The 26,780-nt window shown below is 34.0% G+C and overlaps 1 protein-coding gene across 1 annotated transcript; it reads right to left on the reverse strand.

The window, feature by feature from the left end:
- Positions 1-2,484: 2,484 nt before the first annotated feature.
- On the reverse strand, positions 2,485-16,180 carry LOC129233793 (uncharacterized; the record flags this gene model as incomplete). Its single annotated transcript, XM_054867769.1, has 3 exons — positions 16,058-16,180; positions 10,283-10,423; positions 2,485-2,638 (listed from the first exon to the last, which is right to left on the reverse strand). Coding segments are annotated over exons 1-3 (338 nt in total), but the record flags the coding sequence as incomplete, so codon positions are not given.
- Between the last annotated feature and the right edge of the window lie 10,600 nt (positions 16,181-26,780).

A 26,780-nucleotide genomic window follows, 5' to 3' on the forward strand; every position in this document is an offset into this window, starting at 1 on the left:
AAAAGAATAATAATAATATTTTCCGATAACAACATTTTTCAAAAAAGAAAAAGCTACCAATAATAAAATAAATATCCAATCAAAAAAAAAAAAAAAAAAAAACATAGTGTAAATTCCTAAGTAATTAAATTTACTACACTGCTCAAAATAACATACGTGAGAAAAATATTGTTACAAGGAATAGAGCTTCCAAAATGAAACAAGAAACACCAGACTTCAACTTGTATCCATCATTACACCACTGGTCATACTCGCAGAAGCAATATGTGACTTCATCATAGTGGTACACTACAATAAAGAAATGAATTAATTAAAAGATAGATGATTTGCAACATAAAATTAATTTGACATAGTTGAAGCTTGAAATAAACAAAATAAGCTGTAATAAAAAATGCCTTAAATCAGTGTTTCTCAAACTTTCTTTGTCCATGCACCACATCTAATTTGCCAATGTTCTCCAGTTCATCTATATATTTTAGTTATACATCCTACTCAACTATAATTTTATTCAAATCAAGAATGTGATTCAACGTGACATGACTCAAAAAAAAAAAAAAAAAAAAAAAAAAAAAAAAAAAAAACTTACTCACGAAACACCGACAGCCCGGATATGACATCCAGACTGGATTTTTGTCCATGTCATGAACTTATCAGTCTGGAACAGTCAATAACCGAGCTGGAGATAGATGCATTTTCTTCAAAGCAAATTGAAGTTGGACTGCATCACTGCTTGGAAACCAGTGTGTTAAATTAATTTTTGCAAATAGTTTGCAGATAAGATTTGCTTAAATGAAAGAACATCTTCCTCCAGTTTGGTTATTGACTTTTCCAGACTATGTAACTTATATAATCAACCACTATACATAAGCTCAAATGAAAAACAAGATGATTAACTTTCGGCTAAACATAAAATAATAAAACATTGCTGAAAGTACAAGATAGCTGTACAATTTTGCATTGGGGCTTAGAAGAGGCCTCTTTTGCAATGCAAAGTAAATGAAAATGTGCACGTAAAAATAGCCAACAAACACATTTGTGTTGTGCTCTTTTTTTTCCAACTATTTTTGAATTATGTAAGCTCAAATTAAGTGTTTCTAAATTTTTAGCTTTCAAATTATAAATCTTTAATGGTATATCTACAAGGTAAAAAATTTGGGTTGAAATGAAAAAACAACCTAACTACCGCAAATTATCAAAGGAATACAGCATATAGATACAGTTGAACTCAATTAATACAAAGTGTCAAAAAATTCACGAATTTGTTTGTATTAGCCGCTGTTTCGTACCAACCATGAATGAGTGATGCAGTAAAAATAAAAAAACAAAGAAATGCTTAGCTATATTTAAAAAACATTACTACTAACACACACATTGTAATCTAACAATTAGTACATTCAGAAAAAAAATTACTAATTTCTTATAAACGAATGATTTTAGAAAATATTGAAAAAGGAAAAGAATAATCGACAATTGTGGAATAGATTGTAATCCACAATGAAGATAAACAGTTTTTATCTCCGAGTAAATTGAAGTGTCAAACTGGTAAACAAATGTATGGGCTTTATTTTCATGTAAAATATTTAATATTTTCTTCTCTTTACACAGCTTGACACAGCTACTGCGTAACAAAAAGATGTATAATTTCTAAAAAAGAAAATTGCAGCATTCAGTCACGATCACTTTAAGTAAAAGATATCAGAAATTTTTGTTTGTCTTAGCCGAGACTTTCAATTTAGTGTACATATTATACGTAAAATTTTTAATATAATTACATAACAAATCAAACTTAACAAAGTGTTTTGTTTTAGCCGTTATTTCATATTAAACAAAGATTGTATTAAGAGAGTTCAACTGTATTTCAAGGCTATAATGGAGCCTCTTCATCAGTACAAATGTGCTTGTAATGCAACAAAATGTCGAAAGAGAACACACCAAATGGTATGTATATACCATGGTTGCCATTTGGTATATCTACATACCAGTGTATAGTATAAACAGTGTATGTACCTTCAACTTGCAAGACCTATATTTTCGCAACCGTGAGTCCTAGATGCATACTTTCAACTGCAAAAATGGTCAAGACAAGGTGCAAAGTTGGGATATTGAAAGTTTGAAGCAAAAAAGATATTTAGTGAAAAATGTGAAATCCAACTTTTTATATGAACCCTAGGTTCCTTAACTAATTTTTTGGGAAGTTATCTCTATTGAAAAATAATATCAAAATAAATAAATAAATAAATAAACATTTGCAACATTTGGTATAACATACCAGTGTTCACTTGTATGAGGTTGGGTTCTCTCGCAGCTTTTTGTTGCACGCTAAACATTTTTGCACTGAAGAACAGGCTCCTTTATACCCTTGAAATAGCTATATGCTGTATTTTCTTGATAATTTTGTACTTTATGTTTTTTTTTTTTTTTCATTTCAATCATATTTTAGTGCGAAGCTTATTTGATCATTATTTACTTAATGCAAATAATTACTTTTTGATTTCAAGCTGTGAAATGTGATTTTCAACGTATACAGAAAGCTTAGGTTGTTCAGCAGCTTTTCTACAGCCATCATATCTATCAGCAGGAATATCCTTCTTCTGGCTTTCCAAATTGGATAAACAATCTCTGGTAATGAACTTATCAACTGAAATGAATAAATATATTATGAAAATAGTACAAAACTTTACCACTTGTGGATGATTACAAAATTTTCATTTTATGAATGTAGAGGACAAATTTATAATAATCAAACAGTAATTTGCTTATAGCTAGAACACAAGACAAAGCAATAAGTACTGTTCAGAAAATTTTGATAATTTTTTAAAGTTTTATGAAAAGTTGATTGTACATCTCATTAGCTTGCAAAACTTATACTTATTTACTTCCAAATTGTTGTTAAAACAAACATTTAAAGGCAGTTTTGTTAGGAATAATTATTTTATTTTTTGACATTAAAATTTTAATATACAGTTGTGCATATTTATAGCAAATTTGAAAGAATGAAATAAAATTTTTGTTACTGTAATTTTGTTATAAAAATTTAAATTATCCACAATAAAATGTGAAGGGAAATTGAATCTATTACATTATAGCCATAAACTTCTTTTTAAGAAAACAGCTTTGCTCTAACAGGTGCAACTGTAGTTCTTTTAGCTTATGCTGGAAAATTCTTTTTTTTTGTATACTGCATTTAACAAACCACCTTTTATCTATTTTTACTGAATCATAGCACCGAGAAACATTTAAATAAAATGTATAAAAAGAAACATCATTTTTATTCCACACCCGTGGTCTTGTTGAAATAGCTAAAGTAAAACCACCTGCTTTATTCTGCAAGTCAGGTGACTCAATCCCAGTACTATTTCACAGCTTTTTGTATTTAGTTAAAAGATTTTCTTACACATCAAGGGTGGAAGTTTTGGGATCGAAACCTTTCCCAGAATCCTTGGTTTTAACACATATTGCCAATCCAAATATAGTAGTTTATGTAAATACAAAGGCGGTAATAAAAACTCCAATCTGTAGGTAATTTTTGGCTACACTGCATTGAAGATATCCCTAAGGAAGGTCTTTCAAAAATGTGGCACCCCAGAGATACACATACACACATCTGAACCAGCCATTTTTCTGATTTAAACTATTTAATTTGAATAACAAAACGAAACAGGATTTAAGATGTAAACAAAATCCTACATACGGCTAGAATATCGTAAAAATTACTTGCTCTACTCAATCTAAAAGTTAATAATCATCGACTAAAAATTTTCATTAGTTGGGCTCATGATAATTTTTTTTAATAAGTGATTCACTTGACTTTTGTAGTCAAACACTAGAAGCTGTTGTTACAGAAATGTTCATTGCCAGCAGGGTAGCAACTAAGGTCAACCATAACTTTTTTTAAAAATTTCCAGAAAGAGAATCTGACTAAAATTTAAGGTAATTCATGAACAAGTAAAGCTGCTTTGCTCCCTCACTTTTCAGAGCTAAAAATCAATGACTGATTGAAAAAATATTTATTATAACAGGGGTGATTGTGTTTCAGTATTTTACCGAATTTCCGGTATTTTCGGACGTATTTCCGGGGTATTTTTATGTCCAAAAATACCGGAATTATGTTGTTGTTTTTTTTGTCATGCTTTTATCTCCCTACCTCCGCAATTTTTTTTACTATATAATACTCATCAAATATACCTGCAAGAGCCTTAAGATGGGACACCTATATCCCTTAAGATGGACAAATGTCAAGATAATTTGTATAACACCAGCTCAAAAGTAACTTTGTAACCCATTAAAAATTTAATCAAATCTACACACAATATTTTGACTCAGAACTATTTAATACTATGGCAAAGGTGCACTTAAGTAGTAGGGGTCAAAGATTACCCCCCCCCCCCTCCCCCCGTTCTCGCTTTGAAACTTTCAGGTATTTTTTGATGAACTCACAATCACCCCTGTTATAAGGGTGGATGATTCATTATTTCATGAAGGTAAAAACTAAAAATTCCAAACAAATGAAATTTTCTTATCTTATTTCATGGAAATGGAATTGTAAAATGGAAAGGGAAAGCCTGGTGGCCATCTCTTCCGATTTTTGATACCATGTTCCACATTTTTAGAAGTTATTGATTATTTAAAGCCAGTAATAAAATCCAATTAAAAAAAATATATCAGCTTCAGGAGCTAACCCAACCCCTCTTTTGATCCTCACTTTTTTGGTGCACCAGCCACCTATAAATCATCCTTGTATTTTTAGGAGAGCATTGAGAACATAAAACTAATTTCCGGTAAGGACACCGGGCTCACAACTGAAGAATTGCAGGTTCGATGCCAGCCGGTCGAAAATCCTCCATCTTCTCTGATGATGACTGGGGCACGTTTAAATACGTTGTAAACATAAAATCCTCCACATGAATTAATATCTCTGAGTGTGCTGAACTAGGAGTTGTTCGGCTTCTGGTTTAGTTCTAAGTTTTGAAATGTTTCATATCCAGATAGCCGATGCCTATTCCCTATTGCAGTTACTTGTATGAGGGGATGCCCGCCTCTCAAAAAGAAATTCACTCCACTCAAATTATGGGGGGTGGTTAAAAACGCGAAAATTTTCCAAAAACAAACCTTAAAATTTTGAAGTCTGCGCCACCCGCCCCGCTAATTCCCCCTCCCCCCCTGTAGGCCACACCACTTCTGATCTTATTCGAATAAAATGCTTGAATTTTTTTATCCAGATGGCCGATGCTTGTTCTGTTTCAAAGTAACTTACTTAAGATGATACCCCCCCTTAGATTGAACCCCCCTCAAATTACGGGGGAAGGGGCTCCCCCCAAAAAAACATAAGTACAAATTTTTTTCAAAAACAAGCGCTAAAAATTTTAAGTTTGAACCAACCTCTCCACTGACCACGCCCCCCCCCCCCCCCCGTAGACCACACTGCTTCTGGTTTTATTGGAATAAATTGGGATTGGTTTGATTTTTTTAAATCTAGATGGCTGATGCATGGTCTGTTTCTGAGTAACTTACGTAAGGGGATACCCCTCCTTAAATAAGAAAGTCCCTCATATTCTGGGGGGCTCCCCCACCTTCAAAAAACCTATTAAAACACGAAAATTTTTCAAAAACAAACCTTACAAATTTGAAGTCGGCGCCACGGACCCCGTTAGTCTGGATCACCGGATAATCCGGCTCGATCGATTTGACCGATTTCCCTTTACATTTAAAGAGCGATCGTCAAAATTCCATAATAATTATTTATTTAACCCTCTCACGGGCAAGACCGTGTTATGTCGCTGATTGAGTTCCCTTTTCTTCGCAATGCAACTTTTGAATCAATTTGTTTTACTCGATAGGGAAAAAATGGAACTGTCACAGGAGAAGATTACAGACTTTGTAATAACAAAGTAGACATGTTTACTGTTTATTTGTAATTCTATGTGTTTCCTTTTAAGGTGATTTTCAGTGAGTATGTTTTATTTTGTTTTGTTTTTTTTATTCTCCGGATTTTTAATATTCCGGATTGGGTCGGATTCCAATTAATTCAAATTATCGAGGTTCTACAGTAATGAACTCCCCCCCCCCAAAAAAAAATTTTCAAAAAGATTATTACACTTTCTCATGGTTTCGATATTTTTTTGTATTTTTCAAGCAAACGTTCAAAATTTTCCCTGCGGTGTGGGGGGGGGGGGGTCCTGACCTTCATGACCCCTCTTTGTATCTGCAATTGACATACACTTGGATATAAAAAATATACATCTGTACACCAATATACTCGGGATAACAAGTTACACTTATATACTCATATATACATGTATTTACTTGTACTTTGATGTACATACACGTGGCAAATACAAAATTAGTGTGTAAACGTATATACTCGGATTAACACTTTTGCATACGTGTATACACGCACACACTCGTATATACACGTACTTACTCGTATATACACGCATTAACTCGTGTATGCATAATAAATATGTATTTTAACTTACAAATACAAATGTACGTCTGTACACGAGTATACTCGGGTTAAACAAGTATCTACACGCATATTCTCGTCTGTACATGTACATACTCGAAAATACAAGTATTTTTTCTTATATGCACGCATGAATATATATATACACGTTTAAAAGCTAATTTACCTCTGTACACGAGTACACTTGGGGTAACACGTATCTATACGCATATTCTCGTGTGTACAAGTACACACTCGTATATACACGTATTTGCTCGTGTAAAAATGCATAAATATGCATATACGTGTAGAAATACAAATGTACAATTGTACACAAGTATATTCAGATTAAACACGTATCTTTACGTCTTTTCTCGTGTGGAATCGCACTTACTCATTTGTGCACGTATTTTCTCGTATATGCATGCATAAATATGTATATAAACGTTTAAATACAAATTTACCTTTGTACTCGAGTTTAGTCGGGTTAACACGTATCCATACACAAATTCTAGTATATACACGAACATACTCTTATATACAAGTATTTACTCGTGTTTGCACACATAAATAAGTATACAGGATGTATCAGTACAGCGTTTACATACTTTCAGGGCAGATACAGTGCACCTAGACGCGATAGTGACGACACAAAGCGTAAGACAGGGCACGATTAAGAGGAGAAAACATGTTTATTATTTTTAATGCAGCAAAAATACTGGTAAGATTTGTCTGGTGCATACAACAGATGTTGCTACGTAAACCGAAGCATCAGATGACGGTGCGTGCGCACACGTGGTTTTTGTTCCACCAGGAAGTCCGGGACCCGCCCGGTATTTTTGCTAAATTTTGAAATTACGGGCGGGGTCGTAATTTCGAACACCTTCTTTGATGATGATCGTTGGCCTTTTAATTTTCTTTTCCCTTAGTTTTTTGCTGTACTAAAGATTCTGAACATGTTCTCTTTTCTTATTCGTGTTTTGTCGTTTTGGTGATTGGTGTTGTCACTACCGCGCCAGGAAAGTTTTTTCGACCACGCATTGCTATGTGTTTCCCCCCGTTTAGGTGTACTCTATCTGCCCTGAAAGTCTGTAAACGCTGTACTGATAAACATTGTGTACACTTAGAAGTTTGAATATAAATCCGTGCACTAATAGACTCGGGAAATACGTATTTATACGTAAAATTTCGTGTTTACACTTACGAACTCGTATATACACGTATTTACTTCTGTTTGCACGTAGAGATACAAAATTCCTGTAGTCACGAATATACTCAGGTTAACATGTACAGCTCCGTATATACACGTACACACTCGTATATCCACGTACTTACTCGTATATACACGTACTTACTCGTATATACACGTACTAACTCGTGTATGCACGCATAAATATGTATTTTAACCAAAAATACAAATGTACCTCTCTACTCGAGTATACTCGGGTTAAACACGTATCTATACGCATATTCTGGTGTGTGCACGTACATACTCGATAAAACTTGTATTTTCTCATGTATGCACGCATAAAAATGTATATGCAATCTTAAATACAAATGTACCTCTACACACGAGTATACTCGGTGTAACATTTATCCATACGCATATTCTCGTGTAAATACAACGACCTCTACACACAAGTATACTCGGTGTAACATTTATCTATACGCATATACTCGTGTGAATACGTACATACTCGTATTCTCTTATATGCACGCATAAATATGTATATACAAAGCAAATTTCTCTGTACACGAGTATATTCGGGGTAAAAAGTATCTATACATATATTCTCTCGTGTGTTCACGTACATACTCGTTTATACACACATTTATTTATGTATAAACGCACAAATATGCATATACACCTAGAAATACAAATGTACCATTGTACACGAGTATACTCGGGCTAAAAAAAGAACCTAGAAATCTATTCTCGCTTGTACATGAACTTAATCGAATATACACGTATTTTCTCGTATATGCATGCATAAATATGTATATATACGTTTAAATACAAATTTACCTCTGTTCACGAGTATACTCGGATTAACACGTATCCATACGTATATTCCTTTGTGTACACGTATATACTTGTGTATACATGCATTTACTCGTGTATGCACAAATAAATTTGTACATACACTTAGAAATTAAACATATCTCCGTGCACGAATATACTCGGGATAACACGTATTTATACGTATAAACGCGTGTTTACAAATATGTATCGTATATACACATATTTACTTGTATTCACACGTACTTGTAGGTATATACACGTAGAAATACAAAATTCCTGTACACACGAATATCGTCGAGTCAACAAGTATATACACGTATATGCACAAAAATACTCGTATATACACGTACTTACTCGTATATACACGTATAACTCTTGTATGCACACATAAATATGTATTTTAACGTACAAGTACAAATGTACCTCTGTACATGAGTATACTCGGGTTAAACACGTATCTATACGCATATTCTCGTGCGTACATGAACATACTCGTATATACTTGTCTTTTCTCGTATATGCACGCATAAAAGTTCATGTACTAGATTAAATACAAATTCACCTCTGTGCATGAGTATACTCGGGTTAACACGTATCTATATGCATATTCTCGTGTGTACTCGAACATACTTGTATATACACGTACTTTCTCGTATACGCACGCTAGAATATGACGTAGAAATACAAATGTACCTAAAAAGGTAGATTTGTATTGTCACGAGTATACTCGGGGTAACACGTATCTAGAAGCATATTCTCATGTGTACACGTACATACTCTTATATACACGTACATACTCGTATATACACGTATTTACTGGTGTATGCACACATAAATATGTATATTTACTTAAAATTTCAAATATACCTCCGTATACGAACATACGCGGGATAACACGTTTATATACGTATATGCCCGCACGTAGTCGTATGTACACGCATTAACTCGTGTATGCTTGCATAAATATATGTATACACGTAGAAATACAAATGTGCCTCTGTTCATGTGATATTTATATTTTACGAATTTAATCTGAATTAAAAAAGTAATCAAATCAATTTGATTACTTTTAATCTGATTACTTTTAGTCTGACTAAATTCAATCTGATTAATTTAATCTGAACTAAATCAATCTGAACTAAATTAGTTTTTTTGAGCAACTAACGAGTTAGTTTAAACTAACCTTAATCTTGGTCTGCAATTGAATTAAATTTTTAAAATATTAGCCTGAACTAAATGGGAGTCAGATTACTTTAGTCAACTAATCAATCAATTACAAATTTAGTTGATGCCCAACACTGGGTCATACACATTAGCTTTGTCTTGCCAAACAACTGATCTCTGGAATTAATGTTACAAATTACTAAGAAGTTGCATTTTGAAAGCCAAGAATCAAAATTTTAACTTTTCTTCTGAGGGTGTAATATTTCTCATACAAATGTTGTAGCACACCAGATCAAAGTAGAGCCGCTATATAGATAGGCCGGTGCATCAGCTTAAGTTTAGCCATTTTGGATAAGATTTTTCATTGTTGCGGAGCTAAGGTTACCAGAGTAAACTTTCAGGTTTTGCCAAATTGACCAAAAATAATATTTTCTTTAATAAACAAGTCATGTGCCACTAATAACTGCTTGCAGTGAAAAAACACCAAATGCGATAACTTGCCAGAAAAGACAATCACAAAAACACACGCTCCGATCCAAAGTGGCTGATCTTAAGCTGATGCATCGGCTCTTATTTATAGGGGCCTTAGACCAAAGGGGTTCATAATTTTGTAGTGTAGTTTCCAGTTAAAAATATAACAGAAGAAAACAAACCTCCTTTTCTTTCAATCACCTTAACGCATTTATCATCATCTCGAGGACAGGTGATTGCACTATGTATTCTCCAGTCAACATAAAACTCTTCGCAGCCTGGTTGCGAGCTTACACAGCTATAGCACCATAATTCACATGAAACTACAAGAAGATGCATTAAATAGTCAGAAATAACAAATGTAAAATAGATAAATATATGACATACATAGTAATATAAATTGTCAGCAGGGTTGGTAAGTTTTTTGTCAAAGGTAGAAAAAAACAGTAAATCTATCCTGGTAAAAATACCTTTTCGCCAAGGTAGCGCAAAAATAGTAAACTTTATTTTCTGAGATGCAACCAAATATTCCCTTTAAAATCTGTTTTTCTTAGAAAATTCAATGCATCATTGAAACATGAATCTAAATATTAAGTTTGAACTCTCTTAGCAAAATCCTTTTTTCTTAATATAGGTACTATGAATGTAGAATAAAGGGGAGAGTACATCACAATTAAATAACTCACTGGCTTTGGTTTAATGGTTTTAACTACAGTCAATTCGTGATAAATCGAATCTAAAAGGACTGATGAAAAACTTTGACTTATCGAAAGTTCGACGTATCGCTAGTTGCGGCTTTCGATATTTTAATATTGAAAACCATCGAATATTTTAACTAATATGTACAATAAACAAAATTACAGAACTTTAAAGTTTTTAAGCACAATATGCACAGTTTAATCAAAAACATTGAGGGGAAAAAAATCAAAAGCATCAAAAGCACGGCTTTGATTTTGATACTGCTGGAACTCCTTGAATAGAGCTAATTCTACTTCAGGAAAGGTGCACATCTTCATTTATTTAAAATTTAGATTCATGGATTTTATCGCTTTAGAGGTTTCTCTTTTTCTTTTAATAACATTGACGGAGTACTTACTTAGACATCTTTAATAGCAAAGAAAACTCACTCTATCTCACAGGAACTTATCAGCAAATGATCGACTTACAGAATGAAAGGGAACGTATCGTAACTTAGGTCAGCCTTTGAATAAAGGTACAATCAGTTGACACGATAGCTTAAAAGCAAATTAGTAGTCTAGCAACCTGTCAAAGAAAACAAACTAAAGCGTAATTCAAACAGCGTTCGCACATCATATTCGCCACGTAAAAGGGACAAACAAACGTTTTTCTGAAAAGAGAAAAGCATTCATACATTGCGAACGCCAAAAAAGCACATGGCAGTACTCTCACCCAATAAAGAGAGCACGCTCATCTCGTGGAGACCAATGAAATGCGACGTCCAACTCTACGGACGTCAGAGCCGTCAGATATCTGGCTTCTCGTCCGTTCAACAGGTCCCGTACAATACGGCTTGCTGTCATGGCAACGCCGGCCGAAAACTGGTTTTAGGGAGAAAAAGATACCTCGTTGACGGATGTGTGGACGCAGTGTGAATGTTGCATAACTCATTTCCACGTGTATAACTCCTTTATCGCACATTGGCTCAACAGGTGCTCTTCTTGCTTTAGAGTTCTATTGTGCAGGAATTGCAAGTGAAGGTGAACTGATTTTTCTCTCATAGTCACTCGTTTCTTACTTTTTGTTCTGTTCTTTTGAAATAAATTTTGAATTATCTTTCAAAAAACTTCGAGTTTAAGGAAGTTAACTTCGAGATATTGAGAATAATTAGCATGGAATGAAAGACAAAGGGGTCGGAACTTGATAAAAACTTTGAGTTTAATAGTAATATTCGAGTTATCAGATTTCAAGTAATCGGGAATTGACTATATATTAATTAACATATGTAATAAGGGATATAGCAAAAGGGGGATTGGGGGGTCACGCCCCTCCCCCCTTGTTTCGACAAATATTGCCAGTACAGTCTACTCTTGACAACTTGAATTCCCAAGGAACTGGCTAAAACCTTTCAAGTAATCGTTAATTTGAGCAGTGGGAATTTCCTTTCCCAGCATCTTGAAGAATTAATTTTTTTTTTTTTCAAGAATAGTTCATAATAGATAGACTAAAACTTATAGATTAATTATTAGTACTACAAAAAATATCTTTAGAAAAAATGAATTTCATCAAGTTACTTAGAAAAAATAAGCTATTTTTGACAGCTTACATTTTTTTTATCTCATCTCAAAATGTCATTTAGTTTGTATGTTGTAGGACCATATTTCTTTCCTCTTGATTTCAGTTCGTATTGCTTTTAAACGTCTTTTTGTCCAAAAAGCATATTATTTGAATCATCCAGAAAATAAATGCTATTTTTCTCAATTGTTCCTAAAATTTTGAGTCCCTCAAAGAATAGTCAACAATAAAATTTTAGGTCATCAGCCAGGGCAAAAACTACCTCAATCGGGTATTTCTCACGTAACCTTGCAACCAGTGTGCATTAAAGAGCACTTTTGTAAATAAATTACCCCTCCCACACAAGCTGATAAGAAATATAAGCAACGTGTTAAGGGGGGGGGGGACTACTTTCCTTATTTTAGCTGAATTTTTATGCATAAAATAAAAACAAAGCTCTCATCTTAAAAGGAGTATATTCGAGATATAGGGACATACTTTGTTGAAAGCACTAAACTATTTTGGGATGGAATGAAGATAATTATAGACATAAAGAAATATTTGAGTTAGAAGACTTTGAGTTATCAAGAATTGACTGCAGTAATATAGGATTTTATTCACGTGTAAGAACTGTTATGAACTATTTTTGCCAGTCCCAACAAAATTACCATTTTGCCAGCAAAATGACCAACCATGATTGTCAATTAAATAAAAAAGAGAAAAACAAATGCCTGCCATTTTTGAAACAAACATAAACAGTAGATTTTACTTCAAAAAAAGTGGTTTTTACACACACACACAAAGAGAGAGAAACAGTAGATTTTGTATATTCAAAACATTTTGAAACGACGCTCTCATTCAAAATATTTACAGAATTTCATTTATGTATATTTCCAAGACAAGGTTTCAATGAAAATAAAAAGAAATTTTATTCACTAAAATTTTGAAAATGCTTAACACTAATGGAAAAAAAAAAATTCAATATTCAACACAGATGCAAAAATATAGAATTTTAAAACAAAAAATAAAAGAACTTTTTAACATGCAAAATAACTTTAGAATTGCTTTTTAATTTGGTCATATTAATAATTACAGACATGATCATTGGAACTTTAAGGCATATTAAAGAATAATGAAAGCAAAATGTGATTTGGGATAATTTTCATATTTTACCGCTTTTAGTCTCACACCATCTCCTTGATGCCTTGAAGCAATTTTTAAAAACTACCTTACGTTTTTATTATTTTTGTTTTTAGGAAGAAAACCATATTTAAGTCGGAAATCAGGGAACAGCCTAAAAAAGCAGGATGAGTAATTAGTGTATTCAAAAACTAGTTGATCTTTTCTAAGTTAAATATTACCTGTCATTTCTTCAGTAACAGAGACAATGGACAGAAAACATGTTATACTTTTGGACATAGAACATACTCAAAATCAACATTTTCATATGATGCAAGTTTCACTGAGTAAATTTGACATTGAATTTCTACTTACACATACTGTCTTGGCGGCAATTGAGTCTTATAAGTGGGGAAGCAAACAAAAAAGACAACTAAAAGCCATGGGACCTTTAATAGCCAGCAAAAAATTTTTTAAAAAAGAAAGAAAAAAAGCACAAAATTTTGTTAGAGCTGGTGTTGAGAGTATTAAAGCAAATAAATGGAAACCCATGTTAGAATAACAACTTAACTCATGTTTTTCTTAGGGTTTTGTTAAATTTTGTATGCAATAACATCCCCTGAAGAAACACTTAGACATGAATTAGACTTACATAATTTACCCAGAAGTATTTTGAGGTATCACAAATATTTGATCATTGTCTTAAAAAGTATGGTTTGTTTAGGTAAAACAACTGATTTATTAATATTTGAAAAATGAAAACATAAACAAAAAGTTATTGCTTGTGCAAAATAATATAGTAGGCCCTCGTTTTACACGGGTTTACTCTACGCGGTTTAGGATTTGACACCTTTATTTTATTTTACGCGGATGAGTTATGCTCTTTCGCGAATGCCGCAATGCAAACTGATAAAATTTTCCCTCTTTCAAAATCCAAACTCCTAAAGATTGCAGATACACGTAATAGATTGCATTTTGGTGTGCAAATAATCAAGCTTAGGCCACTGGAAACATTTTATGCAATTGGTAGCAGAGTTCTTCCCAGACGTAAAGTTATTAAACTCACACAGTTCAGAGCTCACCGGAAGAAGAGTTTTTAAAAGTGACAAAGGATAAAAAAAATCAACAAGGATACCGACATCGATGAAACACAACCAAAAACGTTCATATTGAAAAATATGAGCCATTCCTAGATAATAGAAGTGATCTTTCAGATTTTTTAGTGAAGGAAGATTCTATCATGGAATTGATGCAAGTGATCATGGATCCGTTAATACTCTGCAAAGAGTTAGAGAAAATTTTTTAATGACTGCCAAAAGACTATCATAGCCAGCTCCTCTTTATAAACAGGACACGAAATTAATTTATGTTTTCTTTATGCATGTTGCACATAAAAGTCAATATAAGTACACATTAACTTTATTATACTATTAGTCATCACTAGAATGAAGTATTTTGCTATCTACGGAACCATACCCCTATTTTACACTAGTATTAGGTCTCAATTTACTCAGTTTTGATTTACACGGCATTTCCGTGGAACGTAAAATGCGGGTTTACTGTATTTCATAAACAGATACAGTCGAACCTTGTTATCACAAGACCTTTGAGACTGTCAACAAAGTGTCATCATAGCCGGAGCAGCCTAATCGGAATAGTTTAAGAATATATAATTAAACATTAGTTTACCATAAAATTAGATTTAATGAAGAAATTAATGGCGTTTATGTTTTTAATTACATTTAACTAATGCAACAGGGTTTCACTAAGGTCCTAATTTTCACAAAATGCAAAAACACTATTTTATTTGCAAAAAAAAAAAAAAAAAAATGCTTTTTTGCTCAAATAGTAAATTAATTTAAAAAAAAATACAAATGTATGATTCTTGAGAGGAAGCATGCATGCCGATAATCAATTTAATTTTTTTTAAATCTTAGCTAAGATGCTTAAATTACTATTAAGTTCAAAAACCCTTAGTTGTATCCGGCATTATGTCTGCCCAATAACTGCTTTATTAGGAGAAAGGGACTGCAACATTCTAAAAATCAATCATGTGTTCTCCTTCTTTATTTTACGTTAAAAAAATAGCTGCTGTACTTTTTTCTTCAAAGACGTCACAGACGAAATATGAATTTTGTTTTCAACTGGAAATGAAACACACTGAGGTACATATAAATATATGAGAATGTGTAACAAGCATTTTGCTAAAAATTTTCCCCCGATTCTAGTTTTTATGCTAAAGAACTTTTGAACTCACAACTTTACGATTGTGAAAGTTGAACAAAAAGTGCACATATTGTTTAAATAGGTCAAATTTCAGAAAACAATGTTGCAAATATTTACTAAAAACAACTCATACACTCAGCTTTCTAGTTTTTCTCTGCCCTGGTTTTTGGCTTTTAATAACTTCATTTTGGATCTGATGTATCCATAGCAAAACCAAGCTAAGTCTTGATTTAAACAATAATAGTATATAGAACAATTACGGATCATAAAACGATTCATCAAAAATAAACTTGCTTCATTGTGTTTCTTTTAAAGAAAAACTGAAAGCAGAAAATAGAACACAGGTTGAGAAAGTTAAGTAATTTTTCACGTTTACTTACTTTTCGAAAATAACAGTGATAGAAGAAATACAAATATAAACATTTTAAAAGATTAAATACAACATAAGCGATGTTTTGAATGCTTGTACAACCACGCCTTTCTTCGCGCTATGTCCTTCATCCTAAACGGATGGGATTGTAGTAACGTTATCAGTCCCGATTATGCTTTGTATATTAGCTTATCCCAATCCCAAGCTGTATAAATAAAGCTACCACAACCACGCCACGCCTTCACATCATCATGCCAAGATTGACGTAAATCTAGTAGGTACCCTAGGTGGCGCTAGTATTTTACTTATTTTTCGGTCTAAAAAGATTGGGCGCCAAGCATAGCACACATTGGACCCTACACTGGTGTGCAAAAATTAAGGACGAGACGGTTTTTTCAATATAACTTTGTACAAAAGCTTTCCAAATCAACACATTTGATACCGTAAGATCCCCAATACGTAAGGACATGTGTAATGTAAGCAACACTTACTAAAAGAGAAATCAGAGGGATAAAAAGAAGCTTTATTGAAAAAGTAGCATGCGACTGAAGGCCGAAACATCCCTGCGATGGGTGTGTACCAGGCTCGGACTGGCCCGCCTGCCAACCTGGCCGAGGGCAGGTGCGCCCTTCCTACTTTTTAAGATAAAATGCAAATCAAGCCCCTTCGCTGAAAAAAAAAAAAAAAAAAAAAAAAAAAACTTGTTTTGCAAATTTTGAAACGAAAGTTTTCTGATTGATTCGAAAGCTGTCATACCTTCCCCTCATTTTGAAGTTTCGAAAATTTTTCTCCGAGCCCGCTTTCCCTAATGTTATCGTCTAAACTTTTCCGTCTTTTAAGTTTCAATTTTAAAAAATTGCCGAGAAAAGTTCCTTCTGTCCCATCCAATCGTTTCCCGTAATGTTTCCAAAGATAACCAACAAAAGCGTTTTTAAGACTCTTCAAAAAAAAAAAAAAAAAAAGGAGAGATCTTCGAATCTTTAATCAAAAAGACTGCCTATTCTGGAACTTCGATTTCGAAAACGTTCTGGAAGAAAGTTTCGAATCGCATTTTTTCCCTAACGTCATCATTGGCGTCGTCAGCTGAAATTTATTGGGGGGGACCATTCTGACTATCATTTTTAAGTTGCATTAAGAAAAACTCGTGTGTATATATATATATATATATATATATATATATATATATAATGGGTTTACATTTAATACAATATTTTAAACTGGTACATCTTGATTCACATAATTACACAATAAGAAAAAAAAATTGAATACCAACAAATACATTTTTTCTAGACTGCACATGGGATACGAATATCCGTGCTATTTTTTTGTGATCAATTTCGTCCAAGATGTTTTTGTGAATGTAGCATAAAGCAACAAGATTCAACCGCTTTTGTGTCATAGTCGACCTTAGATACCATTTCAACTTTCTCAGCGCACTGAAGCTTCTTTCAACTTTACACGACGAAGGGCGGCACACCAAGAGTAGCCGCACCAACTTTTCAACATTTTGAAACAGTAGACAATTGAATCAACCGTTCTTAATGAATGAAATCAGCAAAAACGAAATCCAGCTCTATTGAATCCGCCGCTTTATGGAATCAAAGCTGTTCAGAACAAAATGTGACTCATATAAACCGCGACAACTGTATAATTAAATTTTTATATTACATAGTGATAAACCCTGCAGCTCTAAGTTCTTGGCACAAGTTGGATTCGAAGGAGTTTAATTTGATGTTTTTTAATTAAAAAATTAAAGTATATAATTCACCGTTATGACATTCACGAACCTACGAAAAACACAACTACAAAAATAAAATAAGACACAAATAATTAAGCTCTCATAATATCATATTTTAATAATGCTACCTTTTAAAGTATTTTCATAATTTTTTCAGGATTTTTGTAACAAATGCACCAGAATTTTGCTTTTTTGTTGAATCCTCCATACACTCAATGCATATGAAACCAAAAAACAACAAAAACCATGCCCATGTTATTTCATTAATTTCTAATTTCTCAAAGTCAGCAGGGAAAGTGCCCCTCCTGATCCTCTTTAAGTGACAGCACACCTCACAGATTGAAAAGTACTGGCCTACACAGAGAACAAACAGCATTTGGTGTATAATTGAATTCTGATCAGCGGACGATGAGGAAGAGATAGAGAAATGAACTGCTTTTTTCTGACACGTGACAATAAGTTTTAAAATGGTTATTTCAATAAAATTTGTTCAGTAAAGCAGGATTATTAATGGATAATTTTCTGTTAAGCTTTAATAACTAAAAGGAGCATTATTTATTCCATTAAAATTTATAAAAGTTGAAACATTTCAAAAAAAAAAAAAAAAAAAGAGAAAGTTGAACGCATTAGCTCCCATAGGACTCATAATGTCAAAATATTGACTGTAAAGCATACCTGATTAGCAGGCATTCAGGGGCTACTCGATAAGAGGTCACTGTGAACTTTCATAAACTTTCCTTTCCTAGAAAATTTTTTCTGACGAATCTTCAAATTTCGAGTAGTTTTTTGCGAAATATTGCATTAAAAAGATATTCTCATTTGATGTAGTGATGTGGGTAATTAGGAATTTCATTCGGAAAATCGAGAAGTAACCCCACCTGAATAGTATAAAATCGGGGAGCCCCTGCATGTATTACACTCAACAGAATGGTACTTACCTATCACGATCTTTTGATTTTTTGAAGATGGTTCCGTGGATGTTGATGATGATTCAGTTGTTAAAAATTGCTAAGGTTCATTTGATGTAGAAGGTTTGCTACATTTTCCCATTTCAAGCCACCTCTCCATATTCGTAATCGAATATGTAACAAAAAAGCATTCTTACCAAAATAGGAGCGCTCTTCAGGTCACCTACTCTCAAGGAGACCAAAAGACCACATGAAATTATCTTTATTTTTGTCGGAACGTCCTTTTATTTCTGTCTTTTTTTTTCTGGTCATCTTGCGCTTCTTTTTTCGTTGGTCTATCGGAAGTGACATCACAGTATCCATCGTTATGCTGGCTTACGATTTGCTTTTGAAATTGCACGTTAATTTTTAGACTCCTCCTCTTTTTTTTCTGTAACGTAACGCTTTTTTGGTCAAATTTGAGATGCCGCAAACACATTTGAGAAACCGCGCTTCGGTAAGGTACTTTGAAGCCACGTGTTGAATAATGTCAAACAATGACACGTCTCCTTTTCCTTTCTACCCCAAACTTAACCTTTGACTAGCTAAGTGGTCTTCTAAATTTTTGTGCATCCTTTGACCAGGGTGTTGTTACCAGCTGCAAAAAACCGCCAAAGAAGTCTGGTGTCTCATTTTGTTTGGGAAACATCGGAGTCGCTATAAATTGAATCGAATCGACGAAACAAACACTGCAAAACTTGAAACAGAAACCTGGAAGCGCCGAGAAACGAGATAAGAAAGAAAGGGGCAGAAGCTCAGATCCCCGTCTGACGTCTGTTGACTTATTAGCACGAGAGTCGTAAAAAAGGGGGGGGGGGTGCATATACGCTGGAGACTCGACTATGGATGGTTGACATTGCACTCGGGAGAAGGTATCCCCTTTCTAGCATCCTTCACTAAAGCTAGTGTGCGTAGAGCAGAGCAATAATTTGTCAATGAAGTTCACTTTCCGACTTCGTTCACTATACACATCACATATTTTGTTTTTTTTAGTTCTTTTTTTTTTTCGATGTTCATTTCGTTTTATTTGATATGAATTAAACATGGTAAATTATATATTACGCAACTGTTTAAAGTCTTCAAAGCAAAAATAATTTCCCCAAAATAATGAATTTCATCTTGACAATTATCGAGGGGGTCCGATTTTCAAATATTGAGAGGGTTCGGTCCTCAAATATTGGGGGGGTCCGGACCCCTTGGACCCCCCCCCCCGGCCGCGACGCCCATGAACGTCATTAAAGATGGACGGCAATAGCGTTTTAGCATTAAAATTAATAAAAAAAATTATGGAGATGAGGCCACTAGACCTTCTCTCTTTATCTTCTAACATCATCGAAGTTGGTCTAAAATTGCATTTTCGAATTACATGAACAAGTTTATTATTGTTGGTAGAGTCGGTAGTGGTTGCTGTTTAAATAGAGTTGTCTAGGCGTTTGTCAGTGAGTTTTTCTACACTTATTTTAATGAATTTCATAGTGGAAAAGTTGAATTTCGTATAGATATGTAGCAGTGTATTTTATAACATAATGACCACTTGACATCAATGTCGCCTAGAGAAAAAAATATCACTCAGAAGATGCGAAATCAAACCACTGGGAAACTTCAGAAATTTCGAATTTATTTATTCACTGTTTTTTGTAAATTGCCGTCTTTGGCACTTGATTGAAAAAATTAGTGAAACGTGCCTTCCCCTAAAATTTAACAAAAATGGCCTACAGTCAAGTTTTTACAATTTCAGTGGGAAGTCCACAAAATCTTCCTCTCCCAAGTAAACAAAAATCGTCTAAAATTGTGTTAAAAAAATTCCGAGAAAAGATCACCAAACTCTCTCCCCCCGCCCCAACACATCACAAAAAAAATCGTCTACAACTGTATTTTTATGACTTTAATTCCAAAAATTTTGCAGGGGAGAGTTCCTCAACCCCTTCTCTCCAATGTCATCAAAGATTGTCAAAACTTTTGAATTTTTGGAGCTTCAATTTCGGAAAAATCGCCGGAATCGAAAACTTTTTCGAAAATGTCGTTAATGAGGGCTTTCAATTACGTTTTTAAAACTTCAATTCCGATAAAATTCCGGGGGAGAGCCCTCGAACTCGAGTTCTTCTCCTAACGTCAATGAAGACCCACTATCATTATGTTTTTGAAGTTTCAATATTGATAATTTGAGGGTTTACTCCTGACTCCATCCCTTCCCTTTACGCTATCAAAGATGGCTAACCATCGTATTTCAAAGCTCCAATTTCCAACAATTTCCGATGGAAAGTTCCAAACCCCGTTCCTTCCACCTACGTCATAAAAGATGGCTTACAACTGTGTTTTTGAGACTTCAATTTCGAAAAATTTCCGAAAAGGAGCCCTAATGTCTTTCTTTCCTCATCTTGCAACATCATTCAAAGATCGTCTAAAGCAGCGTTTTTGGAACTCGAAAAGTTCTGAACCCCATGTCTTCTGCTACGTCATCAAAGATGGCCTAAAATTGCGTTTTTAGGACTTTAATTCCAAATTTTTTTCCGGGGGACCCCGAACGCCCCGGTTTTTGGCAATACTAAAATTGCATTTTTGAAGCTATCATAAAACGATTGGGGAGAACTCATGTCTCTCATCTTTCCCTTCAAGAACACAAAGATAGCAAATAACTGTGTTTTCGAAAATATACCCTTAAATTTCAAACAAATTCCGGAACGGGACTCCCAAACCTCCTTTCCACTGTTAATTTCCAAAAAGTCTGATATTGCGTTCCGAACAAAAATTTTCGGGAGAAAGTCTGAAAACACTCCTTCCTTTGCGCGAATATTAAACAAAACTCAATCAACAAACAAATCCAAAACTATCTTCAAATTTTATTTACAATTGCAATTTTAGTATTTCATTACGTTCGGTACGTAATCTGGTAAAAAGAGATGCCATTTTTGTGCTGGAAACTTTCTTTTATAAAGGAAAAAAGTACAATGGAGGACCTGAATAACAACTGAAAAAACTTCACGAGTTTTCAAACGAATCAAAAGTTAAAGGGTTTAATTTACACTGCTTGACAATTGCTAAGGAACAATTACATTTTTTGGAATAGTTAAGAACAGATAATGATTAAAGAAACAGAACGAAATATATAGTTAGTAGGGAGGATGTGCCTTTATTATAAGTACAAAATAATACAGATATTACTGCATTAATGAAGTAAAAACTTAAAAATAAAAAAATAATCCTACTTAGATGATTTTTATACAACACCAAAAAAAAAAAAAAAATGATCTAGGTCAGAATAATGGAGACATGAGTACCTTAATATGATGTATGACTACCAGGGACACTGATGCACAATTTACCTCTGTTTTCCATACTCCCCACTAATTAATGAGGAGTGCTTGGGGGATGTCATCCTCACTCCTCTCTCAATGCGGATTTGAGTTCTTGTACTGTTTTGGGAGGGACGGTTCTTTGCGCAACACGTCTGCCAAGAGCCTCCCAGGCAAGTTCAATTGGATTTAAGTCGGGAAAGTAAGCAGGTCACTGCATATAGAGAATGTTTTCACTTTGCAGTGTGTCTGACACTTCAATGCTCCAGTGTGGCCGTGTATCGTTGTCCGTAAAGAAAAAATCTGCACCGACAGCTCCCCTAAAAAGACGAACATGGTCCAACATAACATCTTTGCAATACATTCGCGACATATCGCTTTCTTATTCAAAAGGTGAAGCTGTGTTCTGCCATTGTGCATGATGCCTGCCCACACCTTACGCCTGGGCAGTACCGATCACGTTCGCAAGCAAATTTTTGTGCATAACGTGTTCCACACGCTCCACAATCACTTGGTGACCACAATCACTTGTCACACTGAAACGAGATTCGTCAGAGAACATCACTCTAGACCAATTTTGATGATCCCACCAACATGTTCCTTAGACCAGCGTAATCTCTCTCGACGATGGCGTGGTTGAACTTGGATGCAACGTAGAGGCTTCCGTGCATACAAACCGACATTATTTACAAGCCGTGAGATGGTTCTTGCAGAAACATGCGTACCGGTAGCGGTTGTTAGATTTGCAGCTATCGGTCCAAGAGTGAAATTTCTGTCCCTTTTTGCCACGAGGGCTACATAGCGTTCCTCTGAAGGTGTGGTGCTTCTACCACCACCCCCGGCATGCTTTTGCAAAACATGTCCACCTTCAGCGGCCGTCTTCAATCGGGAGATGGCACTTTTTGATGCACCCATTGCAGCAGCCACAGTGGTGACACTTTGACCTGCTTCCAGTCGTTCAACCGCTCGTTCACGATCGTAGATACTCAAATGATGTCTTGCTGACATTTTACTCTTAAGTATTTCAAGAACCAAACAGAATTTCAGAGAAAAACTTTTTTTAACATCCAGCACTTTTTTTGTTAAAAACCAAACAGTGTGAATTTTCGTACGAATTTTGAGCGTGTATGCACTGTCACTTATGTAGATAACGAGTCTTGGTCTACCACGCCATCTGAACTTGAATTTATTTCCATTGGCCAGGTGGTTGAGGTACAAATTTGCATAAATCATTTGTTCCTTAGCAATTGTCAAGCAGTGTATATAATAGACACAGAATATTAGTAGAAACTCTTTTTTTCAATTTTTGATTCTTGTGTGTGTCATACTCGAAACACTTATAACTTTCATTCAAACTCTTTGAACGAAACACATTATTCGAAAAAAAAAACATGCTTCATTTCTTAAACTTTTTTACATTTTTTATTTTCATCAGTCCCCCCCTCCCCCCTTAAGGATTACTCAATCGCTCCTCCCAACAGGATCGTCTGGATCCGCCACTGATCGCTCCCCTAAAATGATCGGCTATATCCATTCCGCGATCCCCCCCCCCCATTGTCATGCGCCTTCAGAAAAATTGGCGTATGCGCCTTTTTGAGGACCCAGTCCGACCCTGGTGTGTACTAATTTTATTACTAAAAGATAAGACACGAAAACTTAGCTTTTAATAACTATAAACTGCTACTACATCTTACAATGATCGTGACGAGAAATATGAATACAATAATTGCCAAATAACAAGAATAAAAATATCACATTCACCCCCTATAAAAATTCGATTCTTATAGCTCAGTTCAGAATGTAGTCCTTTAGGTAAGTAGGAGGTCGCCTTGGCACACACAATAATTGGTTTGTTTCCAATTCATTGTAAGAAAATAACATTTAGGAATAAACATAAGCTAAATTTTGCAAACAATAAATAAAAAATGTAGTGTAAGTATGATGAACAGTACAATGAAATAATAGAATAACTTTATTTTATTTTTTCTTTTTATTTGGTCCCTGCGCAGACAAACTTTATTGCTATAGAAAAGCTCCGATTTTTTTTCCTGATAAAATGCGTTTTTTCTTAAAAAAGAAAGTTGATAACGTTTTTTCTTGAATTGTTATATGTTCTAGCAGCCAGTTTTCATTTGTATGTCCTATTTAGTTGAGATTTCAGCTTTTATAAAATATTTACCTTGAGACATGGTTTCAATATAACATGGTACACATTTCTTCATTCACATTATTTTAAAGTTTCATATAACATGGTTAATAATATGTAGGACATAACTAATTAGTTCAAAAAAAAGTAAAAAAAACTATTTATAAAAAAGTCTCGTATTAGACAACCATGTTATGCAAGAGATACCTGTAATATGTATGATTTAAGTAAATGGCATAAGTACTGTTAAAAATTGAATTAATAAAATGGTTTTTGAAAAGTTTAAGCTTTTCTTATTTTTATGCCATACATAAACATACAGTAGAACTCTACAACAACTATCCGAATCGCTTTCAGAATTTGAGCAAAAAATTAAGGCGATTGCACTTGCTGCGATTTTTAAAATGCTGATTCTGTCGATTCATGCTATTATCCTTCTCTCTGCAGCAGCACTTGTTAGTACACATAGCATCAAAAGCGCTACCTTTCTACTTGATTAATTCAAAGTTCTTTTTCTTTAAAAATAGTTTTTCTGATCTTCAACATTCATGCAGTAAAACGATTAAAATATGCCCCTTTTTCAGAAAAACTAACAATCTAAATGGGGTCCGGTTGGTTCGGATAATTGGAGTTCTACTGCAATTTAGAAGTTTTTTGTTGTTCTAAATAAAGTATATGTCCTTAAATTCTTGTATTAAACATTTTATGTGATGCATATTTCTAATTACCAGTAAAGTTTCAAATAATCAAAACAGATAGTTCTTTTTTTAATGAAAATGACTCTTTTTCAATTTAATATTGAAAAATGCAAAGGTGGTACACTTTTACAGAAGAAATTGGTTTACTGCGTCTTGCATAACTATGGGATTGGTTACCCAATGGATGTGTCTCCTTCGTTATACTAAAAAAAATTTTTAAGGTTGCTAGCCTTCAGTCTCCGTCAAAATGACGAAAATCTGGCTTTTGAAAATGTCCGAAGTTGCACGGTCCACTGTTGCACCAAAAAAGTGGGGGTCAAAAGAAGTGAAGAGGTGTTAGGGGGCGTGGTCCCTGAAGCTGATTTGTTGTTATTCTTCCAGAAAATTGGCCTATATTACTGTCTCTTAATATTACTGATTTAACTCTCTGGCGGTTTGACATACGAGCGGAATTTCACCTGGAAAAGGTCACCTTGGGAACATGGCTATCTGCTCGAAATGGTCAATACTTTTTATCTTGAAATTCCCTCCCCCTTTCGGAAGGAGATAAAAAGCACTTAATCCCTTTTGTCCAGGACGTGCTGTCAAAGCTCAACCCCTTTCTTTTCAACGCGTGTCGCAGGGAAGAGTGGAACTCCTCCAGACTGCCAAGATCCGTCCCGCCCATTTCTGCCCTCAACACGTGTAGCAAACGAGTTGAATTCCTTTCAGCCAGTCGTGTTTTACTAATCACAACTTTCTGTAATATTTATGAAGTAATAATCTAGATTTTAAATCTCTGGAATTGCTATCTCCTACTACTGCTCTAAATTACTATTCACATATTTTATTATTGAATTTAACTACTCATATTCAACATTTATAAAACAATATTTGGAACAAGTTATTTCAATATGAAATAGCTAAATGCATTTAGTTATGATTGTAATGTTTTGCATAACCTGAAATCATACGTAATAATAAAGAGCAATAAAGGAATTCCCTCCCCCCTTCCGCGCAACAGCAATTCGTTGTTTTTCTTTTAACGCTGGGGGAAAAAAGCACTGCAAATTTATACATCTATGCATACTTTTTACATACTATGTTTGTATATGTATATTTTTTTCTTTATTTGTGCATTTTTATGTTTCGAATCTCGCCATATTTGAGACTAAGTGATCGTAATAGCGGTATACCTAGACTTGCCTTATTTCCGAAATGTTCAACCAGGACCCCCCCCCCCCCCCACCGTGGGTATTTCAAAAGGTACACACCCCGGCTGGTTTTCAGAGTGTTTTAGAAGGTAGTTTATTCTCAATGCTATGGATAAATGATTACTAATTATCAGCCTAAACCAGGAATAATAAATGATACATGACGCAAGCAGATAATTAACAATTTATTTTGTTAACATTTAAACAATTTATTTTGTAAACGTTAATCTTTTGATGTTGCTTCAGCAAGAAATGAGGAATTGAATTTTGAACAATATTTACTTGTTTATTGCATTGGCTAGGACTTTTTTAGAAAGTCTTTTTTGTTTTAAATCTTTTTGTAAAATTCCTTACAAGCAAATCGGATAGCAATTTTATAGCTCATAAATTACAAATCTGTACCTCAGAGCTAAACTAACGTGATTCACATACGCTACTTTACAGGAGAGAAAAAAATATGTCATGTGAGTGCAATTTTCGAAAATATGTAAAATATCCGATATTTTCAATCAACGCAAACTAATGTCTTCAAAATAGTAAATGCATCCTCAAATCACTCTTTATTTATTATTATAATGTGCAGACTTAAAATTAAGGTTTCTTTAATTATTCATATCTAATATTCCATTTTACATTTTAGTCAATTTTAATAGAGTTAATATAGCGTTAGCTGTTCTACTCATTTGTCTTCTGTTAGCTACTTTTACACAGTTATATG

This window comes from Uloborus diversus, unplaced genomic scaffold (assembly GCF_026930045.1).
Source record: "Uloborus diversus isolate 005 unplaced genomic scaffold, Udiv.v.3.1 scaffold_730, whole genome shotgun sequence".
In the NCBI taxonomy this organism is placed as follows: domain Eukaryota; kingdom Metazoa; phylum Arthropoda; class Arachnida; order Araneae; family Uloboridae; genus Uloborus; species Uloborus diversus.